Genomic DNA, 22,657 nt, shown 5'->3' on the forward strand with positions numbered 1-22,657 from the left:
TGATGATGAAGAGGACATGGTTGGTGACTCTGATCAGAGTCGTTTCAGTACCGTGGCAAGGGAGAAAACCAGATAGAAATACAAATCATTTTTGTCTTGTGTCACTTTACTGGGTAGATAGTGGAATGTATACTCTGAAAATGGCTGTATCAAACAAACTGTGCTTCAGAAATTGCTTGCTTGTTTCTAAGCCTTCTATCTGTTGTGGGATGCACTTTTGAGATGTATGTTGCTTTGAGAAGATCATCTGCTAAATGCATAAATGTAAATGTAGGAGAACTCTGCTGCATAGCAGTCACTTTGAATAAAAGCATTAGCTAAGCAGTGAAATGATAGCAATAGGAACAACAGTAGATGTCAAAGTGCACAAGTAAATGTGTTTTCTGGGTTTTCGAGGATTCAGACTTGAGATATAGGATTGCTGTTGATTGCAAAATTGCACCTGCTGTATTTTAAACTTTTTTTTTTTTTTTTTTTTTTTAAAGTATGTGAGAAATGTACAACATTAGAAATCTACACATTGTTGCACAAGGGCTATAAACCATAGAGTGTATTGCTGTTTACTTGTAACAGCATTTACATTTATTTATTTAGAAGATGCTTTTTTCCAAAGCGACTTCCATTGAACTCTATGTAGTGTTATCAGCCCACACACCTTATTCACCAAGGTGACTTACACTGCTAGACACACTACTTACAATCGGTCACTCATCCATACATGAGTGAAACACACTCTGTGACACTCACACACTAACACACTCACAGCATTTAGAATACATGCAATATTTTGTTTTTTGATTTTGACAGCATGTAACGCCATACCTACGTTAGAATACATTCTTATCGCCCAGATTGACCTGAAACTTAAATGACTTGCATCTAGTTGGAATTTAGATTTGTAGCAAAAAAATTGTGGTTTTTGTTTAAAGAAACATACAACCAGAGTCAAACAACACCTTTGCGGTGATTATTATTATTATTATTATAACAATAATAACAAGTCTGTCTGTTCTCTACTCAGAAGGTACTATGGGCAGCATTCTTTTTTGTTTTAAGCATTCCCGTTTTAAGATGATCTTTATGGTCTATGGCTTATTTCTTTTTTCAGATGAGATGGACTGTAACAGTCAGTGGTTCAGGGTATGAAATGTTGATTTTTCTTATTTAGACACACTCACACATGCATGTAAATACACATTACTTCTCCCACTCTCTCCACCAGAAATCCTTAATTCCCTTGTCTTCACCGCACATTTGGCTAAAAGTCTTGCAAAACACCCAACCCCAGGTTGTCTTTCAAAGTGTTTTTGGTGGAGGTGTGTTTTTACAGAATGTTTTATTATATTTTAACTTGAGGTTTGGAAAGGGGGGGGCATGGTGGCGCAGTGGGTTTGACCATTGCCCACTGTGTGACGGGTCTGGGGTTGGAGCCCTGCTTGGGATCCTTTGCAGCAGACTGGCGTCCCCCCCACCCCCACCCCCAGCCTTGCACCCTGTGTTACCGGGTAGGCTCCGGCTTGCTGTGTGTGTTGAGGTTTGGGTCACAAGTGGTATTTGGTTAACAATAGAAACTTTATGGTTGAAGGAAAAGTTATGGCAGGAATATCTGCTTACTTTTTCAGACTGTTCTGTGGTGAATAGAAGAAAGTATAGTTTTCTAAAGAAAGTTTTGCTGAAAAGAACATCTGTGCAAATTAAGTACTGTTGTACATAATCGAATGTTTAGTTCTTCAGCTTCAACACAGAAGTTGTGGGCTTAAGTTCAGGGAGAGGCCCTGCTATAGTACCTTTGAACTAAGTACTTCACTTGAACTGCTTTGTTATAATATTCACGAATATGTCACTTATAACTGTTAAATACTGGTAATTGTACAGTACAATTTAGGAATCCTGGCTTTGCAACAACAAATGTACTGTTTCAGATTATTCATAAATTAGACTCCAGTTATCTTTCATACAATTAGATTTTAACCTGCAGTACCCACAGGTCTTAAACAGATCAGTGTCATCTAGGGAACTTTGTGTTTCTACACAGGGTGTGTGTGAAGAAATCTACACAGGACAGATTTGCCTTAAAGATCCTTATCGACAGGCCCAAGGCTCGCAATGAGGTAGGACATAACAGTACACTTACAGGTCTTTAAGCCTTGTCTGTGAGTGTACATGTGTTGAAATTTTCTTACATTCATTAATACATGATTTTCTAACCTGGGGGTTTGCGACCCCCATAGGTCACCAGGCTTACCGAGGGAGGGGAGGTCAGTTGGCCGACTTCATTTGAGAAGTGGGGAAAAACATAATCAGAAATGTTTTGAATCTGTTCTAAATGTTTATTTTCAAAAAGGATTCGTGAGGGTAAACATCCCAAATCATGTCTCCTACCTGATTCCTACCAGTGGTCCATATTAATGGGATGGGGATTGGGGATCTTGGGATGTCTGACATAACTAGCTAAAAAGTTAAAACAAGTGATGCCTAAGGCTAATGGCACCAGGCTGAATACGGCTCTCTGTCTGTCAAAAAGAAAATGAACACTAAATTGTGATTTTAACCACTTTCAATATATATATATATATATATTATTATATTTAAACATTTTATATTTGTTATCATTTTGCCCTTGTGCTGAGGGGAGGGATGCATGAAATGTATAACTTATAAATTTAATGGTACCTCGGGAAAAGGTTTGAGCACCACTGCATTAATACACTCACACTTGCCACTGGTCTTCCTGTAACACCACTGTCTTTGGCAGGTTCGACTCCATATGATGTGCGCACAACACCCCAACATTGTCCAGATTTTGGAGGTGTATGCCAACAGTGTGCAGTTCCCACATGAATCTAGTCCCAGGTAAAGGTCTAACGCATCAAGGATGTCCTACAGTAGGGGTGTTGTTTTTGCATGTTGTTGTAGCCTTGAGATAAAAATTTCTAGATGCAGGAACTGTACTGTGCTATTGTTAGTACTGTTAGCATTACTGAAGATATTTAATAATGCACATATGGTAATAGTAATGCACAAATTACAAAGCTGAACCAAGGAATTGTGTGGTCATTTAATTTCACAGTATCACATATATACAGCAATGTTGACTCATTGACAGCCTTTACATCAACATATTTGTCAAGTGAAAACTTGACCTCAGTAACTTAGCCTGATGTCCTTGTCCTTCCCATTTTATGCTCCTAGAGCAAGGTTGTTGATCGTTATGGAGATGATGGAAGGGGGTGAGTTGTTCCACCGAATTAGTCAACATCGTCATTTTACTGAGAAGATGGCCAGCCAAGTCACCAAGCAGGTAGGGGTAGGGGGTGGCAAAGCTATTTTAGACAAGTTGTTTTACAGTTCAGTTCTGTTTTTTTTTTTTTTTTTGTGGAGCACTACAAGAGATAAAGCACTGAATAAGGTTTCTGTAAATGGTCAAGAATAACAACAGATTTAGTTAAGTATAAAGTAAGGAAGCTGGCAGTGGAGGAGAGTAAAACAAAAAAACATCCTCATCAAAAAACTCTTGAGGTTCAAGTACCAGTGACCACCCACCCCTCCCAGGCATTCTGCTGCTGTGACAAGAGGACCTTTGTGGATGTGTCTAATACAAAAAGACAAGTAAATCAGTCACGACGCAGCTGTAGTCAATGAAAGTATTTCAGTCGTTTCAGGGAATGTAATCCCATCGTAAAAACGGGGATCACCTGTAATTCAGTTTAGCAATTAGCTAAAGACAAAGGAGGCAAAGGCTCATTTGATTTACAGTAACATAGATTTGACTATCATCAACGTTACAATGAAAGCTAATTTTTTAAATATGATCCCACAGTGGCAGAGTGTAGAAAAAAAAAACAGTAATGGACTCAGCATTGCACCTTGTGGAAGACCATAATTGATGGAATGAAGGATCGCTGTCATTGGACTTCTGTACAAACGGAACCACTGAAGAGCAGTATCTGATATTTTTATGAGCTGATAGTTTCTGGTTAACATAAAATGCTCCTCTTATATCCAACAACATAATAACTGAGGTATTTCCAGCATCAGATGTGATCAAGATGTCATTTACAACATGGGTTAATGCTGTTTCCCTGCTTGGACCAAGACCGAAACCACACTAAAATTTTTCAGATATATTATGTTGGTTGAGGCAACAGTGACTTTTCAAAGCTACAGTGCATTCAGAAAGTATTCAGACCCCTTCACTTTTTTGATGTTGCAGCCTTATGCTAAAATTGTTTAAATTCAGTTTTCCCTCATCAATCTACACTCAATGTCCTATAATGAAGCAAGAGCAAGATTTTAGAAGTTTTTGTAAATTTAATACATGTTAAAAACTGCAATGTCACATTGACATAAGTATTCAGACCATTTGCTATGGCACTTGAAATTTAGCTCAGGTGCACCCCATTTCTGTGGATTATCTTTGAAATGTTTCTACACCTTGTTTTGAGCCCACCTGTGGTAAATTCAATTGATTGGACATGATTTGGTGCTGTTTTAGTATAGAGGACAACAGGTAGTTTTCATAGCACGGATTAGGGCCGTAACGTCCTCTCTGGTAACTAGATTAGAATTACTTAAGCAGTCCACAGACGGCATAGTAGATTTGGAGATAGCGAGACTAGATCTTGAGCTCTCTTTCACAGTGCCCGAATTAGACAGTACAGACACCCCTCGACTTAGGCAAATAGACCGTTTTTCAACCCCTTACGTAAGTCAAAATTTACGTGTCTGATCACCCCACCCTCCTTGATCACAGAGCCAAGTCTTCTCCTTTCCTTCACATTTGTTATAAACACTGGTATAAAAATAATTACACAATATAATTCTCTAGTAAATATCAGACATATTAAATACTGTAATAAGATATAGATCTAGTCAATGAAATAAATTTTTACATTTCTATAAGCATAAATTCAATTAAACACTGCATACGGGGTGGGGGGGCGTGGTGGTGCAGTGGGTTGGACCGGGTCCTGCTCTACAGTGGGTCTGGGGTTCGAGTCCCGCTTGGGGTGCCTTGCGACAGACTGGCGTCCCGTCCTGGGTGTGTCCCCTCCCCTTCCGGCCTTACGCCCTGTGTTGCTGGGTAGGCTCCGGTTCCCCGTGACGCCGCATGGGACAAGCGGTTCAGAAAATTGTGTGTGTGTGTGTGTGTGTGTGTGCGCGCTGCATATGGGACACGTACAATATAGTACTATGCGTGCTTACTTTATCTGGTATTATGCTGGCACACAAGAGGGTGCTGTTGTTACATAATTTATCATTTTTCCATCTCAGTTATTGCACCTTGACGTTTCTCTGTTGTTTTTTATGATAGCTGTTCCTATCACATCCTCTTTTATACATGCAGTATCGTTTTCACAGTCGATACTGCTAAACTGTGCTATAGACGATAGTCTTTGTCCACCTTCAAGCATGAGCCATAGAACAAGAAACAAGGAGAACTTTCTGTTGCTGTTTGTTCTAGGTTCCCCCAAATCTTTTATAGATTTACTGGTCTGGTGTCTTACTTTTTATCTACATGAACAGTAAAATCACCCATGAAATCTTCTTTTGTCATGGGTGATGGCTAAATCTACTAGGAGATTTGCTGAATTGAACAAGGAAAGAGGAATAAGGTTGACTGACAAGTACAATAATACACAAGGAAAGATGTTCAACCCCTCGTGCCAAAATCAAGGGGACTGGACACAAACCAACCACGCCACCAATATTCCATCCCTCCCAAAACCCTACCTGCCCCTCACCCCACCCCAATACAGCTCCCCCTAAAAAATCAACCCACGTCATGGACAGGCACCACCCTCCTCACCAGGAGCCACCACAAGCACTTTGCTGGGGTTGTCAAGTGGGCGCCTTCCTTCGTTGATGTTTCATTGAATTGAGCCTACGATACCTCCAGAAGGCTCAACGGCAAGATCTGGCATCCCAGACCTACCCCCCCTCCATACCCGCGGTGCCATCCCGGCGACGTTACGTTAGCCACCAACAAAGCAACCAACACACCTTATCAGCAGATGGGGGCAACAACAAGACTCACCATTTGATGTTCACATAATTGAGTTCTGCCCACTCAAGTCTTCTTCCCCCAAACATTCTGCTGCCTCCTCATCCACAACCACTGATTGGATCTTTCTGCTACCTCTGACAAGTTTTTAATCGCAGCTCTTAACGACTGACCCCTGAAATCAAAATCCAACAGTAGCGACATGGTTGATTTTGCAACAAACCCTCTTGCACCAATCTCCACCGGTCTAATAACGCACTGCCAGCCTTGTTCCCTCATCTCACTGGCCAACTCAGTGTACTTCAGTTTCTTCCTCTAAAAGGCATCCTCCAATGTGTCTTCGAAGGGTCTTGTTAACTCAGTGAAGTACACTAACTGTGCGCCCTCGGAGTACAGTACAATATCGGGTCTCAGTGCCGTAATTGCAATGCACTGCGGCATCTGCAGCTGTTTTCCCACATCCGCTAGCAACTTCGTCTCGTACTTCACCCCACTTAAAACTCATACTGCCGCGTCCACACGCTTGACATGCACCACTCTCCCCTTCCCCCACAAAAGAAATTACCTTATTTCTCCCACCATGCAGGAGAGAATTGACCTCAGTCCAGTTATTCTCCAGCAAGCACGCCAAGGATTTTAACACCTCATTATGCTCCAAGTATATCTTCCTTGAGATAAACTAACCTTGCATGCAGACAAAATATGCCTCAAAGCACCACACAAGCTGCAAGTCGGCTCCATATCTGCCCAGCAACTAAGATTCTGTGGAGTAGGAAGAACATCGTAGGTGGCTCCAATGAGAAACTTAATACGATCGGCGTCCATCTCCCACAGATCACGCCAGCCGATCTTCGGTTTCTCCACACACTCCCAAGCCAAACATCGCCCCTGCACTCCATGTGACATCGCAGTTGCCCGCCTCGTCTCCTCTTCCTGTTTGCGGGTAAAACCAATCACCATCTTCCTCCTCTCCGGCAACTTAGCTTTACTCCACAATTTCATTGGGTCCCCGGCACCAAGCCCCGCCTGCCTGCCTGCACCTGACCGACCACATCTCTGTTCTCAAGAGCTGCCTGCTCACGCGCAACGGCTTCCCGCAGATTCCACTTGCGTCCTGTTTTTAATCTTACAGGAACCGATCTCACCACTGGGTCCCTTGTGCTTGACAATATCAATTCTAAGCCAACCTTGGCACTTGAATTCTTCTACTAGACTAGTCAGAGGCAACTCCAAGACCCCCTTTCCATGCAAAGCCACACTACTCAAGCAATGAGGAACCTCCAACCATCTCCCTATAGCTTTGCTCATAACACCTTCAAGTTGTTCCACCTCTCACATAGAAACCTCATATACAGTTAGCGGTCACCTAATACGAGGCAATAAGCCAAACTGCAAGCACCACACCTTCAATTTCCCTGGTAATGAAGATTTATCAATCTTATTAATTGCCTGCTTTACATCCTCTCTTAACCCTTTTACCTGTTCCCTGTCGCTTAATGAACAATCATATCATCTGCCCAAGCTCTTAATTGACCTTTCAGCTATGGACGGGATCTTTTCCCCATCAATCTGAAAATTCTCCTGCAGTAACTTGCCTTTAACTATTGACAAGCTCCTACACTTGCTAGGTTGAACTTTCAGTCTGGCCAGCTTTAGATTTCCATTTAGCTTTGTTAATAAGCAACGAGTACATGGGACAGTAGTAGTAAGCACGGTCATATCATCCATATATGCTCTGATTGGCAGGAGGCGAGAACTGTCCTTCAGCCTCATACCCCCAACCACCCATTTATATCACCTCCATAGCCATGGTAAAAGCCAAAGGCGAGATTGTGCATTCAGCCACTATGCCAATTCCCAGCCACTGCCAAGATGTGATGTATTGTTTGGTACAAAAATAAAACTGGATGTCTTCAAAATACACCTTAACCAGTCTCATAATACACTCCAGGACTTTAAAGAAATCAAATGCCTTCCACAACAAAACATGTGGTTCTGAACCAAAGGCAGTCTCCAAGTCCAAAAAAAACACGTGGAGGTCTTTACCTTCCATCTTGGCCTCCTTGATCTGGTGCCAGATCATACTCTTGCTCCTTGGCATCCATAAATCTAGAAAGACCATGGAATTGCGCCTTGGTTTTGTCCGCTTCACGGTGGTTTGCATCGCCGGCCATGACTGTGAAGGCCCAATCGAGAGTGACAGTCCTTGCCGCAGTTGCAACAGATGTGCTGGGTGCCGTTCATATGTTCCACTTGAAACCTGACCTTCCTGCATCCTCGCCTCTCCTCAGCCTGTAGTCGCAGCTTTTGTTCGCCACGTCCCAGACCTTGATGAAGTTCCCGCCTCCAGCTGCAACGATCAGTTGCCAGCTCCTCCCAGCCGTTCGCATTAATGTCAAGCTCTCTCAAATCCTTTTTGCACACATCCTTGAAGCGCAAATGAGGCCGTCCAGTTGGTCGTACACCAAAGGCCAGTTCCCCATACAGGATGTCTTTTGGGATCCTTCCATCATCCATCCGACGGACGTGCCCTAGCCACCGTAGCCTGCGTTGCCTGAGGATGGTCTGCATGCTTGGCAATCCAGCCTGATTAAGGACATCACTGTTAGTAACTTTGTCCTTCCACGAGATCTGGAGGATGCGTCTGAGGCAACACAGGTGGAATGTGTTCAATCTTTTCTCCTGGTGGGCATACAAAGTCCACGTTTCACTTCCATAGAGCAGAACTCCAAGAACACAAGCACAGTAAACTTTGATCTTAGTATGCTTGGAGAGCATGCCATTCATCCACACTCTCCTGCTGAGACTGGACAGAATCGTGGCGGCTTTTCCTATTCTTTGATTGAGCTCAGGCTCCAGTGACATGGTATCTGTGATGGTCGACCCGAGGTAACTGAATGCGTGAACGACCTCAAGAGTGTAGTTGCCGATGGAGATTGATGGACGTTGAGGGGTACTTTGTCCCATAACATTGGTTTTCTCCAAGCTTATTTTGAGACCAGAGGCCCCAACTGTGCGAGAGAAGCAATCCATCAGCCGCTGAAGCTCTTCCTGTGTGTGTGACACCAGAGCAGCGTCATCAGCAAACAGCATATCATGGATGAAAACCTTCCGTACCTTTGACTGGGCCTTAAGCCTCGCGTCACATCCGGTGTGTAGGTAGACCCCCTCTGTGGAATTTCCAAAGGCTTGCTTCAGCAGCACTGCGAAGAAGATCCCAAAAAGAGTTGGAGCAAGCACGCATCCCTGCTTGACACCACTTCTGATGCTAAAAGCGTCAGACGTCAATCCATTGAAACGGACTGTGCCATGCATATCAGCATGGAAGGATTGAATCAGCTTAAGTAGCTTAGGCGGACAGCCGATTTTACCGAGAACCCGGAAAAGCCCACTTCTGCTGACGGTATCAAACGCCTTGGTCAGATCGATGAAAGCGACGTACAAGGGTTTCGTTTGCTCTCTACACTTTTCCTGCAGCTGCCTCAAGGAGAAGATCATATCAACGGTTGATCGTCCGGCACGGAAGCCGCATTGTGATTCCGGGTAGATCCGCTCTGCAATTTTTTGAAGCCTTCTGAGGACAACTTGAGCAAAGAGTTTCCCAGTAACGCTGAGGAGTGAGATGCCGCGGTAGTTGTTACAGTCACTTCAGTCTCCCTTGTTCTTGTAGAGAGTTACAATCGTGGCATCTCGCATATCCTGTGGTACCACACCTTCTTTCCAGCACTGACATAGTAACTCATGGAGAGGTTGCAGAAGAGTGTCTCTCGCCCACTTGATGACTTCTGGTGGTATGCCGTCCTGTCCTGGAGCTTTACCAGCAACTAGGTGGTTGATGGCGTTCTTGAGTTCCTCCACCGTGGGCAGGTCGTCCAGCTCACTCATGAGTGGCAACTGTTCAATGGCTTCAAGAGCGGTGTCTGACACTGTGCTCTCGAGGTCATACAGTTCGGAGAAATATTCCAGCCAGCGCTCCATCTGTTTGGTTTTGTCGGTTATAATATCACCTGACTTGGACTTCAGAGGAGCTGTCTTATTCTGCCTGGGACCGATAGCTTACTTGATGCCATCATACATCTCCCGGAGATGACCGAAGCTGGCATGGATCTGAATCTTGTTACACAAGTTGAGCCAGTAGTCGTTCGCACACCGCCTGACTGTTCGCTGAACTTCTGCTCTGGCTGCTCTCAGCGCTCGCTTGGTGTTCTCGCAGGGTGATCGTTTGTGTTCCAGAAAGGCGGCACGTTTCTTCTCAACGGCTGGAATCATCACGTCAGAGTACTCCTCAAACCAGTCGTTCACTTTCCTAGACTTCCTCCCGAAAACTGCCAAGGCCGTGTCACGAATTGTGTCCCTTAGGTGATCCCACTTCGAGGTGACACTTTTTGTATCGCATGTGGTGGGTAGCGTTTTCTCAAGGCAGTCACGAGTATCTTTGCCGTCTCTACATGCAGTGCCTTGTTTCCATCGATGCGGGGCTTCCCATAAGGTTTCGAATGATGTAACTGCTTGGGCATCAGCTTAACTTTTGAACACACAAGCGAGTGATCCGTGTCGCAGTCAGCGCTCTGGAAGCTGCGTGTAAAGAAGACATTGTTCAAGTTTGCTTGCCTAGTGATCACCAAGTCCAGTTGGTGCCAGTGCTTCGAGCGTGGATGTCTCCAGGAAACCCTGTGCTGTGGTTTTGTGTTGAAGAAGGTGTTAGTAATGCACAGGTTGTGATATGTGCACAGTTCCAGAAGGCGCTGTCCGTTTTCATTCATTTTTCCCACACCGAAATAGCCTAAGCATGAGGGCCAAGAATCCCGATTAGCTCCTACTCTTGCATTAAAATCACCCAGAAGGTATACTTGCTCATTTGCAGGTATGCGTTCCAGGACGGCATGGAGATCGTCGTAAAACCGGTCTTTTGTTTCGGGCGAAGCACCGAGGGTTGGTGCATAGGCGCTAACTAGGTGAGCACAGCCGGCACAGGTTTGTAGCTTGATGCAAAGTATCCGTTCTGATCCACCCGGACATAGTTCCACCAGTTGCAAGAGACCGCTTCTGATAGTGAAACCCACCCCTCAGATCATACTACAATGTTCTGAACAGCCTGAAAATCCCGCAGTTCCTGCTTTCTGCACATGTGTCAATTAAATTGTTTGCCAACAAATATGCAGACAACCTCTGCGCCACTACACTAAAAAATGTTTTTTCCTTCAATGTTAAGAAGGCAAATTTGGCCTAAATTGTCCTATTTGTACCACATCTTTCTCTTTGGGTATGAATACCCCTCCTGCTCTCCTCCACTCCTTCAGAATGATACCTTTTTTTCCATACAACCACCATCTGCTTCCACAAAAATTTAAGGACATCTGGGGCACCCTTGTAAACCCAATAAGCAACCCCACTGGGTCCTGGAGCAGATGCTGCTATTGCACGCCGTACCACCTCTTTCAACCTCGAAGGACACACATCGATTTGCACCATGATCTCCCCTAATGGAGGAATATTTGCAGGCACCTCAAAAACCCTCTCTCTTTCACCATCGGTGTGTACTTCCTGCAGATACCTCTCTGACTCCCGCCTTTGAACATTCAAACAACCAGTCTTCTCCTGCTCAACCAAGGACTTCACAAATTTAAATGGGTCCTTAAAAAAAATGCTACTCTAGCCTGCTCCTTCTACTTCCTCCTCAATCTAAGCTTTTCTGCTCTTTTCAGCACTACTAGTCTACATTTTAACTCTTCCTGCAAGATATTAATGTCTCTTCTACCTTCCTCATCTGCTCGTTTCCAAAGTCTTTTTAACTGTCTTCTTTCCCGAATCAATCTCTCAATTTCTATCTGCCATCTTGACCTCGGCATACTCTGCACGCCCTTACACTTCTTCTCAAACACCCTAAATTTCTTCATTTCATAATCATATATAATCTCACCTAACTGGTTTATCTTACGCTCAGCCGTACCCTTTAACCCATCTAAGATCCCTCTCAAGTCATCGTTAACAGAGGTCCACTCCTTACAGTCAGTGGCACCTGGCCATCTTACCTTAGGTTTTTGTTCCTTACGCCTTTCCTTCCCTGTCTGTCTTGATATTGACTGCCCCACACCCTCCCCACGATTGATGCTGCCTTCTGCATCCGTGTTTGGTCTTGTCTCCTGTAAGACAGAGGTATTGATGTCCTGTGGACTTTGGTGTGCAACCTGCCACTGGACTTCACCCGATTTATTTGGACTACGCAGTAGGCCGTGGTGATCAATGTAGGGCCCCTGTCCACGTCCCCCCAAACACTTCTTCTTGCCTTAATGTATTTTTAGGCCTATATAGGCCTATATAGTAATATAATTATGCTATTTAGATTCAAGATTTTTTACACAGCTTCTGTCAAAGGGCTATGTTGTATTATGCAAGTAAAGTGTGGACTTGGAACACAATAAGACACCATTTTACTCTGTTATGATTATGTATGAGTGGTTACCGAAACCCCATTGAGTTTTGACATGTCTGTTGATGAATCCCAGGAGCAGTACCAGAGTGCAGCAGTTTGACATGTGCTCCTCTCCCTGGCTAGATTGGGCAGGCACTGGCACACTGCCACTCTCTCAACATCGCTCACCGAGATCTGAAGCCTGAGAACTTGCTGTTCAAGGACAACTCACTGGTGAGGACCTTAGGCCTGGGGTTTCATCTTGTCTTATGACTTAGGGGACAGGCCTCAAGCCCAAACAGATCATTAATCTTATTCTTTGATATACTTTGAAGCAATTCTTATGTGGTTGATTGATCTTTCAATTGTAAATGGTAATAAACTTTTATTTTGGGTAGCATAGGTAAGCCATATCACTAGCATACATCATAATACGATGTGCTAAATTAAAATTATGAGGTTTGTTTAAATCCATATCTCCACTTATTTATTTTTATGAACCTTTGTTTCAGCTGATTATGTTAACAATTTACCCTAACCTACATGTTTTTCCAGGATGCACCGGTAAAGTTGTGTGATTTCGGATTTGCAAAAATTGACCAAGGTGACTTGATGACTCCACAGTTTACACCTTACTACGTATCACCTCAGGTAAACCCTCAAGTACCTCTGTGTGTCAGTAATGATGGTAACACTGTTATGCCCTAAGCTACCAAAACCATCAGCTATGAACACAGGTAGACTACATCAGATGATACTTCAGTGGCCCAGTTCCTGGATGTGTCCTCAGCTGTAAAACCCCAAGAATCCCCTAATTAATGCTGGTTTATGGTTTACATGCCACAACGTGCCACAGAACTGCAGTGCAATCAACACTATTTTTGTTTCTAACGCTAGCTTGAAGACACAATCCATTGTATATTTCTGCCTTTAGTTCATTATTTTCATATGAGCTCATTAATTCTGGATCCTTGTTAAAATAATTGGTCTGAATTGTCATATCACTTAAAAGCTTATTAAAATGTTAATTTTCATGTTCATTGCTCGAGTCAAAAATCAATAACTTTTGTTTTCATAGAGTAAAATCAGATTTCGTGTGTAAGACAAGAATACAGACATCCCTGATTTAGGAACTCTTTACAAAATTTCAGTGTAATGGTTCTTGACTTTGGGTACCAAACTTTTGATTTACAGAGCAAAAAACCCATATAATGAAATGTGTGTGTTTCATATCATGCTAAAATCATGGGTTTATAGTTATATACTGTAGGTGTTTTTAATTGCTCTAGTAATATTTACATTTATATTTATATTTTTTCATTTAGCAGATGCTTTTCTCCAAAGGGAAGTGCATCTCAAAGAAAATAAAATTTGTGCATTACAATAGGAAAAAGAAAGACATAGTTGCAGGCGTGATTCTTAAGTACAGTTAGTTTTCTTTCCACCATCTGCACTAATGTTCATCACACAAGTAGCTGTATAAAACTCAGAATATCAACAATTCCTGACCACGTCCCTACTAATCTTTTTTTTTTTGAAGGTACGCAAACATTTCCATACATTATTGGAGTAGCTGCATAAAGGCTTATCCAGGCATGATCTTAAAGTTATATTGCATGCACATTTACACAGTAGAGGAGATACATGGGAACGCTTGGGCAAGTCAGCCACTACTCGAGCAGCAGAATTCTGTAATAGTTGTAGAGGTTTGATGGCAGTAGCAGGAAGACCAGACAGGGGAGAGTTGCAGTAGTCCAGACGGGGTGTCACTATGGCCTGGACAGATAGTTGGGCAGAGTCTGTTGTGAGGTAAGGACGGATCCTGCGGATGTTATGCAGCATGTATCTGTAGGTCCGGGTTATGGCTTCGATGTGTTGGGAGAAAAATAGACTTGAGTTGATCAACATTCTCAGACTCTTAGCCGAGGAGGTGGGCAAAATGAGTGAGTTTTCCAGTTTGAGAGATCGTTATAGGAAGACAGGCCAGGGAGGTGTAGGATCCCTGTTTTGGAGAGGTTGAGTTGTAGGTGGTGATCAGACATCCATGCAGAGATGTCTGACAGACAGACAGGCAGCGATGCGCAAGGAAATGTCTGATGCTTCAGGTGGAAAGCAGAGGAAGAGCTGGGTATCATAGGGGTAGTACTGGTATTTGAATCCATGGAAGGCTATGACAGGGCTCAGGGGGGAGGTGTTGATCGAGAAGAGCAGAGGGCCCAGTGCTGAGCCCTGCAGGGCACCAGTTGAGAGAGGCAAAGGAGAATAATGGGAGCCCCGCCAGACCACTTGATAGGATCTGTCAGATAGGTAGGACTCGAACCATCTTAGTGCCGTTCCTTTGAGCCCAAACTGACTAAGAGAGGAGAGTAGAATTTAGTGGTTTACAGTGTTGAATGCTGCAGACAGGTGGAGAAGGATGAGGACCGAGGAGAGGGAGGCGGCTCTAGCCGACTGGAGAGCATCAGACATTGCCAGGAGCGCCGTCTCCATGGAGTGACCAGCTTTGAATCCAGAGTGATGTCCATTGAGGAGATGGTTCCGGGTGAGGAATTCAGATACTTTATCACAAGCTGCACATTCTAGAGTTTTAGACAGGACGGAGAGAAGGGAGACTGACTTGTAGTTTTGGGTTAAGTTTAGGTCTAGAGAAGGTTTCTTTACAAGAGGTGAAATGAGAGTAGTTTTGAAGGCAGATGGGAAGCAGCCAGAGGAGAGCAAGGTGTTGATGATCTTAGAGATGAAGGTGGAGAGTTGCAAGGAGATGTTCTGTAGGAGTGATGATGGGATCGATCAAGCGAGCAGGTAGTGGCTATGTGTGATATTAGAAGGTCGGAGAGTTCAGATTCTGAGAGTGGCTTGAATTCAGAGAACACGTCTTTGCAGGGAAATCCAGGGCGAACAGGGTAGGGTGATGATATTTGGGGGAAATTGGTTTGGTGTTTACAAATGAACTGAGGAAACATTATTTTTCCCATTTAGAATAATTGGAAATAAGTGTTTGGTTTCTGAAATTTAGATATCTACTCAGTTTTCAAGAATGGATTAATTTCATATATGAATGGATGCCTGCATGTTTTTATAAACGGATTAAGATAACCAGGCAATGTAGTGTTACAGGTGTTTCAGTTTACGTACAGTGTTTCAGTTGCTGTAGAGCAGGGGTATCAAACTCAGTTGCACAGGGGGCCAAAATCCAAAGCACACTTTAGGTCGCGGGCCGAACAGGATAAACATTTATTGAACACAGTAAAACTAAACTTTTAAAACTTTAAAACTTTTAAAACTTAACTTTTTTGAACATAAATATGAATAAAAACAGACAGGAATATTATTCCGGAATAAATCAACTCAAACCTTAAATAACTTATAATATTTTGCTCTCCATAAAAATATATCCTGTCTAAATTATACAAGTTAGAAATAAAGTAAACGTTAAAAGAACAAACATTCGAATTTCTTTACTCTTATGTCATTTTAAATAAAAAATAAAGTTAAATTTTAAATATCCCAAAAGATTTTGCTCTCCATAAAAATATATAGTAAACATATACTCAGCCTCCCATCGGTTTTTAAAGGCTCTGTTTTCAGAATCAACTTTTCTCTTCGGCATCGTGAGGGCTAGCTTCGCAATAACTTGCAGCATCATAAGCTAGACTTGATTAACGTGGGAAATGTTCGGCAAGGCAGCTGAAGCGCTGCATTATGGGATCTGTAGTTTATTGTGTTACCAGCACTTCATATCGCCGGGCCATTAATAACAATAATATATAAAATGATCTCGCGGGCCGGATATAATTACACGCCGGGCCGGATGTGGCCCGCGGGCCTTGAGTTTGACACATATGCTGTAGAGGAATGAATCCAGTTGCGTTCCTTCATAATTATTTATCAGGTTATCAGACATGTGATTTTGTTGAGATTAACCTGAAGTTTTTCTTAATAATATATATATATAGGTATACGCCGCTTTACGACGTTTCAGGCAGCGACGGACCGCATGTACGACAGTGGTCCCATAAAAATACATGCGTCACTTAACGACGGAGATACGTTCTGAGAAATGTGTCATTAGGCAAATTCGTCATAGTGCAAACATAAAGTGTTCTTATACAAACTTGATGCAGTCAAGAGATGCGATAAACACAAGATTTATGACCCTGCTGCCAGCATAACACAGCATACTGTTTTACAGTAAACTGTTTTTCATCTCCATTATAATCTTATGGGACCATAAGGTTAATTATCTACAAAAAAACGAGACAGTATCATGAATACACACACACATACACACACACACATTAGCTGAAGACGTTTGTCCTGAGCAGGGTCCCGGCAACCCGGAGCCTAACCTGGCAGCACAGGGCATAAGGGGGAGGGGAACCACCCAGGATGGGATGCCAGTCCATCGCAAGGCACCCCAAGCGGGACTTGAACCTCAGACCCACCAGAGAGCAAGACCTGGCCAAGCCCGCTGCGCCACCACATCATGAATACACACACACACACACACACACACACACACACATTTTCTGAACCGCTTGTCCCATATGGGGTCGCGGGGAGCCGGAGCCTAACCCAGCAACTCAGGGCGTAAGGCTGGAGGGGGAGGGGACACACCCAGGATGGGACGCCAGTCCATCGCAAGGCACCCCAAGCGGGACCTGAACCTCAGACCCACCAGAGAGCAGGACCTGGCCAAGCCCGCTGCGCCACCGCATCATGAATAGTCAGACTAAAAATATGTAAGTTAATAAACATTTACAAGTGAAAAGGGAAGTGCTGAAAACTTCTTATTGTACAAAGTCAGATCTAGGTGCATGTCATCTTATCTTCAAGAACTACAGTGTAGAAATGAGTGTAGGACAGAGGTTTGCTTCTAATTAAAAGAGCCAGGGACTACAGGGAGTTCAGACCATGCACTCAGCACCTGAAACATGAAGATGACTTCTCTTTAGCAGGTATCCCCTCCTGTAGACTGGAACAAGTTAACAATTAGTTCATAGCTTCCCTCCCTGCAATATGGAGCAATTGCACTCGACATTGCTCCTTAAATTTATGCTGTTCAATTCAGTCTATTTCTATAGAGCACTGACATTTACATGGATACATTAAGCTGATCCTTTTGTTCAAAATGATTTATAACGTTTACTTACTGTGATATACCCGTATATATAGCCAGGCCATTTTTTGTGGAGCAATATAGGGCAAGTACCTTGCTCAAGGGTAGTTATTTTGCAAGGCAGCAACTCTGGCCACTACAGTACTTGCTATAAAATGTACTGCTGTAAAACAGTCCATCATTTCCTGCATGTGAGTAGGCCTCACAGCATTATGTCAAAATGAACCCCTGTTCACACAGAAGGAGAACATTACAATTGCTCTCCATCAGTTGGTTTCCTTGTCACAAACTTGCTATTCCTGGTTGCCATTGGTGGCGGTTGTGTTGTTAGCCTGACTGGTATGCAGCAATGTACACAGTGCAGTGTGGTTCACAAAGTTGACCCAATAGAGGGTGAGGAAAACATAAATTATAATTGAAAATGTGATCTTAGTTATTAAAATTAAATTTAGGAAACGTATGTGATGATGGGACAACTGTTTACTTCACATTCCAGGTACTAGAGGCACAGAGGCGACACCAGAAGGAGAAGTCTGGAATTATACCTACCTCACCTACTCCCTACACCTACAACAAGGTTAGCACAAGTAACGGTGCTGTCTCTCACAACCACAGTGCAGAGCATCTGCATCTGACCGTAACCTTCATCCCAGAATACACACAAACACATACACATTGGCTGAAACTGCTCGTCCCGAGCGGGGTCGCGGCAAACTGGAGCCTCACCTGGCAGCACAGGGCGCAAGACTGAAGGGGGAGGGGACACACGCAGGGCAGGATGCTAGTCCACTACAAGGCACCCCAAGCAGGACTTGAACCCCAGACCCACCAGAGAGCAGGACCCAGCCAATCCCATTGCGCCATCATGCCCCTCTTCATCCCAGAATATATCCACATAAATGAGAGCTTTCCAACTCTGGGTTTTTATTATTGAAATAAAAAAAATTACTTATTTATTTGACTTACTTGAAAGAAATGAGATGTAATAAAGAGGTGAAACATATATTGAAACACATCACAATTAAAGCATAGATAAAATGAAACTCTGACACCTCGAAAACTTAATTGCACTCTGATCTCCCTCCCCATGTAACAGCACCACAGAGCCAAATCCTTTAACACTGCCTTTCCAGTTTAAGCTTCTGCTTCTCTCTGCTGCCTTAACTCCTCTACATTCTGCTTCCACATCTCGCCCATTTTCCTTGCACACCCTGCCATCTGCAGAGCTGTGACCTGTGGTCACTGGGGGTCATCATCTACGTGATGCTGTGTGGCTACCCACCCTTCTACTCCAAGCACCACAGCCGTACCATCCCCAAGGACATGCGCAAGAAGATTATGACAGGTAGCTTCGATTTCCCCGAAGAGGAATGGAGCCAGATCTCAGAAATGGCCAAGGACATTGTTCGCAAGTACGTCCCCACCCAAGTGTCTTTAAAAGTAAATTTGGTCATGGAATATATGCAGTAGAAAGTGTCTGGAGGTTTTTTCCTGTGTTTCCATGTTGTCAGGTTGTGGTGGACTCTTATCAAGGGGCCAATCCTGCTTCTCCCTGTTTCTGATTAACACCCACAGGCTCAGTTAGTTTAGTTAGGAATAGGTTAGGAAGGCTGAAGCCACTCATACCCTGGCCTGTGTGGATTAGGACAGTAAACTCCTGCTCCAGATGTAGTGGGCTGTTCCCAGAATTAATTTTACCATGTGGTTTTTACATTTACATTTGTTCATTTAGCTGACACTTTTTGCCAGAGCAAGTTATAATGTTAACTTACCTACAGTTACTTACCCATTTGTATAGCTGGGTCATTTTTACTGGAGCAATTTAGTGTATGTACCTTGCTCAAGGGTACTATAGCCAGAGGTGAGATTAAAACCTGTGACCTTTGGGTCCAAAAGCAGCAGTGCTAACCACTATGTTATTAGCTGTTCCATTTTATTTTTTTAATAAGTAAAGAGTAATTTTCAAGTTGTGCTGACTTTACTTAAATACAATCTATGCAAATTACTTGCGTAGCTTTTGATGCATGTACATAATTCCAGTTTTGTTATTTTTAAACTATTATCAGTATGAACATTTACAATGTTAGTATTTTAATAAATGGTCTACTTAACTTCACAGTAATTGACTTGTGTCAGTGTGTGGGGAAATGCGTGGGTAGCGTGTTTGTTTTCCTAATATGTTCTTTTGGATTCTCATCATGGTCCCCAGGCTCCTCAAGGTGAAGCCAGAGGAGCGTTTGACAATTGATGGGGTGCTAGCTCACCCCTGGCTTAACTGCACAGAAGCCCTGGACAACGTACTGCCCTCTGCCCAAATGATGATGGACAAGGTGAGTAAGAAGGGAGGAGAAAGGGCATGGGTGCACTGCATCTCTGTAACATTATTCTGAAAAGCTCCAACTTGCCCATGCTAATTTTTGACAGTTCACTGAGATTTTATTACTGGTGTAAGTGAATTTATGCCTGATTGATTATTCCTTTTGAGGTAATGTTTCAGAATCTCAGTGGTGAAATACAGCTAAGACTCAAAGATCTGAAGCATAAAGGCACTAAAACTGATTTCTCGTTCAAATGGAAGGGCGGTAGAAGTAGAATGCATTTCTCAGTTTGGCTTATGAGCACACAGCGTCATTGTTGCATTGATGCGGAAATGGCTTTGACCAGGCGGTAGTGGCCGGTATCCAGCAGGCCCATGCTGAGCAGCTGGCCAACATGAGAATACAAGACCTCAATGTCAGCCTCAAGCCCCTGAACTCTGTCAACAACCCCATCCTGAGGAAGAGGAAGCTGCTCGGGTCTGTCTGCTGTGTACAGTATCTCTATGTGCTTTCAGTTGGTCAGTTTTAGTCTCTCTACTTTTTTGTTAATCATTGCCACTCACTTATGATTGTCAAGCTGTATTTTGATCTCCTGGATGAAATGGCTGTGTTTTGGTTTTAGAAGTCACATTCAGATGGTTACAGTTGGCAGTAGCATGTTACTGTTTTACTGCAGCACAAAGCCCAGGGAGGGCTTATTCATCCATGACCCAGAGAATGGAGGGGAGGACTCCAACGTGGCCTTGGAGAAGCTACGGGATGTCATCGCACAGTGCATCCTGCCACAGGCTGGTGAGTAGAGAAGCAAATTGTAAATTTACATTTAGTCACTTAGCAGACACTTTTCTCCAAGGCAACTTACAATCATGGATACTATATAGTGTTATTAGCCCACACACCTTATTCACCAAGGTGACCTACACTGCTAGAGACACTACTTACAATGGGTCACTCATCCATACATACATCAGTGAAACACACTCTCTCAGTGTCACTCACATACTATGTGGGGGAACCTGAACAGCATGTCTTTGGACTGTGGGAGGAAACTGGAGCACCTGGAGGAAACCAACGCAGACACGGGGAGAACATGCAGACTCCACACAGACTGAGTGGGGATCGAACCGACATTCTCTCACACCCCATGGGCGCTGTGAGACAGCAGCACTACTCATTGTGCCACTGTACCCTGCACTGGTGTTATGCTCTTCCCACAGGGGAAAATGAAGATGAAAAGCTGAATGAGGTGATGCATGAGGCCTGGCGCTTCAACCGCGACTGCAAGCTGCTGCGAGATGGTCTGCAGGGTCTCAGTTGGGACGGTGGGTGGTCCTCAGCACATTAATTGTCTCGGCTTTTCTATGACAGTGGACTAATGTCACCACGGAGAGCTCTACTTATATCACCACATCAACCAAGACCCACAATATTGAAAGTCATGAAATCATAATGCCTTTTGACTTTTCTAATTTATGTATAACTGTTCATTCAGTATCCATTTGTCCCTATAAAAAAACTGAAAGTGATAAAACTTTGCTGAAGTGAGATGATTTTAATTCCTTGTTTTATTTTTTTTAAGGGAGGGTGTTCTCAGACAAAGTCGACCGTTTGAAGTTGGCAGAGATAGTCAAACAGGCCATAGAGGAAAAAACAAACCTGCAAGACTCTCCGTAACATGTGCTGCTCTTTTGCTTAATTTTGTATAATATACCCAGTCTGTTCTTGAACAAATAACTGTAAAGAGTAATTTTTATGTAAATTAAGTGCAGGACTTGCATATTTTCATGAGCTTGCTTGCAAAAGTATTGTACAACTGTAGATATACTAAATGAGGACTTATTGGTACTGTTATTTTTTTTAAACCTGGCAATGAGAAACATGGATGAACAGACAATGCAGATGTTTTAAAACTAATTTAGTATCCATTGGAAGGGAGATTTTCTTTTTACTACTTGCTCATCTGAGTTACCCATAGCAATGTTTTTATTTAACCTTTTTCTTGTAATGATATTGTTCATTTAATTAATTTAAAAATGAATTTAGTCTTTTTTAAACTATAGTTTGGTAATCAACACCAAATAAGAAGTTAGAATGATGCCACTTCTATTTTAGATATATCCTGGTTTGCAGTGGTAACCAGGAGGCTTGTACATCATCTTTACATTAGTCCTGCTGTGACTATGGAGCTGCTGGGGGAGGTTCATTTGAGTATTCTCCCTGTGTGCTTTGGGGCTGCTGTTGTCAAGCTGTTGCTCCTCTGCCCTTGGCGTGAAAAGGGTCACAGTACACTCAGTAGGCCTAGCCCTTCGCTAGAGTATTGTGAAACACTTTCTTTACCCAGTACATTGCTTTAATACCAGTAATAACTGTTGTGTGAACAGCTTTTTTTTTTGCTATTATGGTGTCAGCTGTGTGGCAAATGATTTGGGTCAAGAGCTGAACTACAGAGTGTGTATATGAAATGTGTAAGAATGTGCCTGCCTGTCCTTGGAAGTTCAACTGCCGTATTTAATCCACACTTGGTTTCTCTGTGCCAGCTAAAAAAGAAATATCCTTTTTTCATTGCTCTCTTTTCCAATATGATTGTTTTAATCTGAGAAAAAACTGTTTCAGCTATGAAATGAGCCCAGTTAGTAATGTTTTGTGTCCTGTAAGAAAAGTTTAGTCCTGCACTAAGTTTTCGGTTATAGTTGATCCAGGAAGTGTAAAGAGATCCTTCCCCCATGAACATACAAATTATACATTTCAGGACCCTCTTGGCAGTTATGACAACTTGGCTCCAACAGCAGCTACAATAAAAGGAC

General features: G+C 43.1%; 1 protein-coding gene across 2 annotated transcripts in view; it reads left to right on the top strand.

Moving 5' to 3' along the window:
• The window catches only part of mapkapk5 (MAPK activated protein kinase 5), a 31,515-nt gene extending 9,692 nt beyond the window's left edge, over positions 1–21,823 (top strand). Inside the window, exons 3-14 of one of the 2 annotated variants that reach the window (XM_018752959.2) lie at positions 2,036–2,111; positions 2,756–2,853; positions 3,193–3,301; positions 12,561–12,650; positions 12,972–13,067; positions 18,032–18,112; positions 18,760–18,947; positions 19,745–19,865; positions 20,200–20,330; positions 20,530–20,645; positions 21,071–21,175; positions 21,433–21,823. In XM_018752959.2, the coding sequence (XP_018608475.1) occupies positions 2,036–2,111; positions 2,756–2,853; positions 3,193–3,301; positions 12,561–12,650; positions 12,972–13,067; positions 18,032–18,112; positions 18,760–18,947; positions 19,745–19,865; positions 20,200–20,330; positions 20,530–20,645; positions 21,071–21,175; positions 21,433–21,527 (1,306 nt within the window). In that variant the 3' untranslated portion in view covers positions 21,528–21,823. The remainder of the gene's footprint in view (positions 1–2,035; positions 2,112–2,755; positions 2,854–3,192; positions 3,302–12,560; positions 12,651–12,971; positions 13,068–18,031; positions 18,113–18,759; positions 18,948–19,744; positions 19,866–20,199; positions 20,331–20,529; positions 20,646–21,070; positions 21,176–21,432) is intronic. The other variant, XM_018752960.2, reaches the window with a different exon arrangement.
• The last annotated feature ends 834 nt before the right edge of the window (positions 21,824–22,657 follow it).

Source organism: Scleropages formosus, chromosome 1 (genome assembly GCF_900964775.1).
Source record: "Scleropages formosus chromosome 1, fSclFor1.1, whole genome shotgun sequence".
In the NCBI taxonomy this organism is placed as follows: domain Eukaryota; kingdom Metazoa; phylum Chordata; class Actinopteri; order Osteoglossiformes; family Osteoglossidae; genus Scleropages; species Scleropages formosus.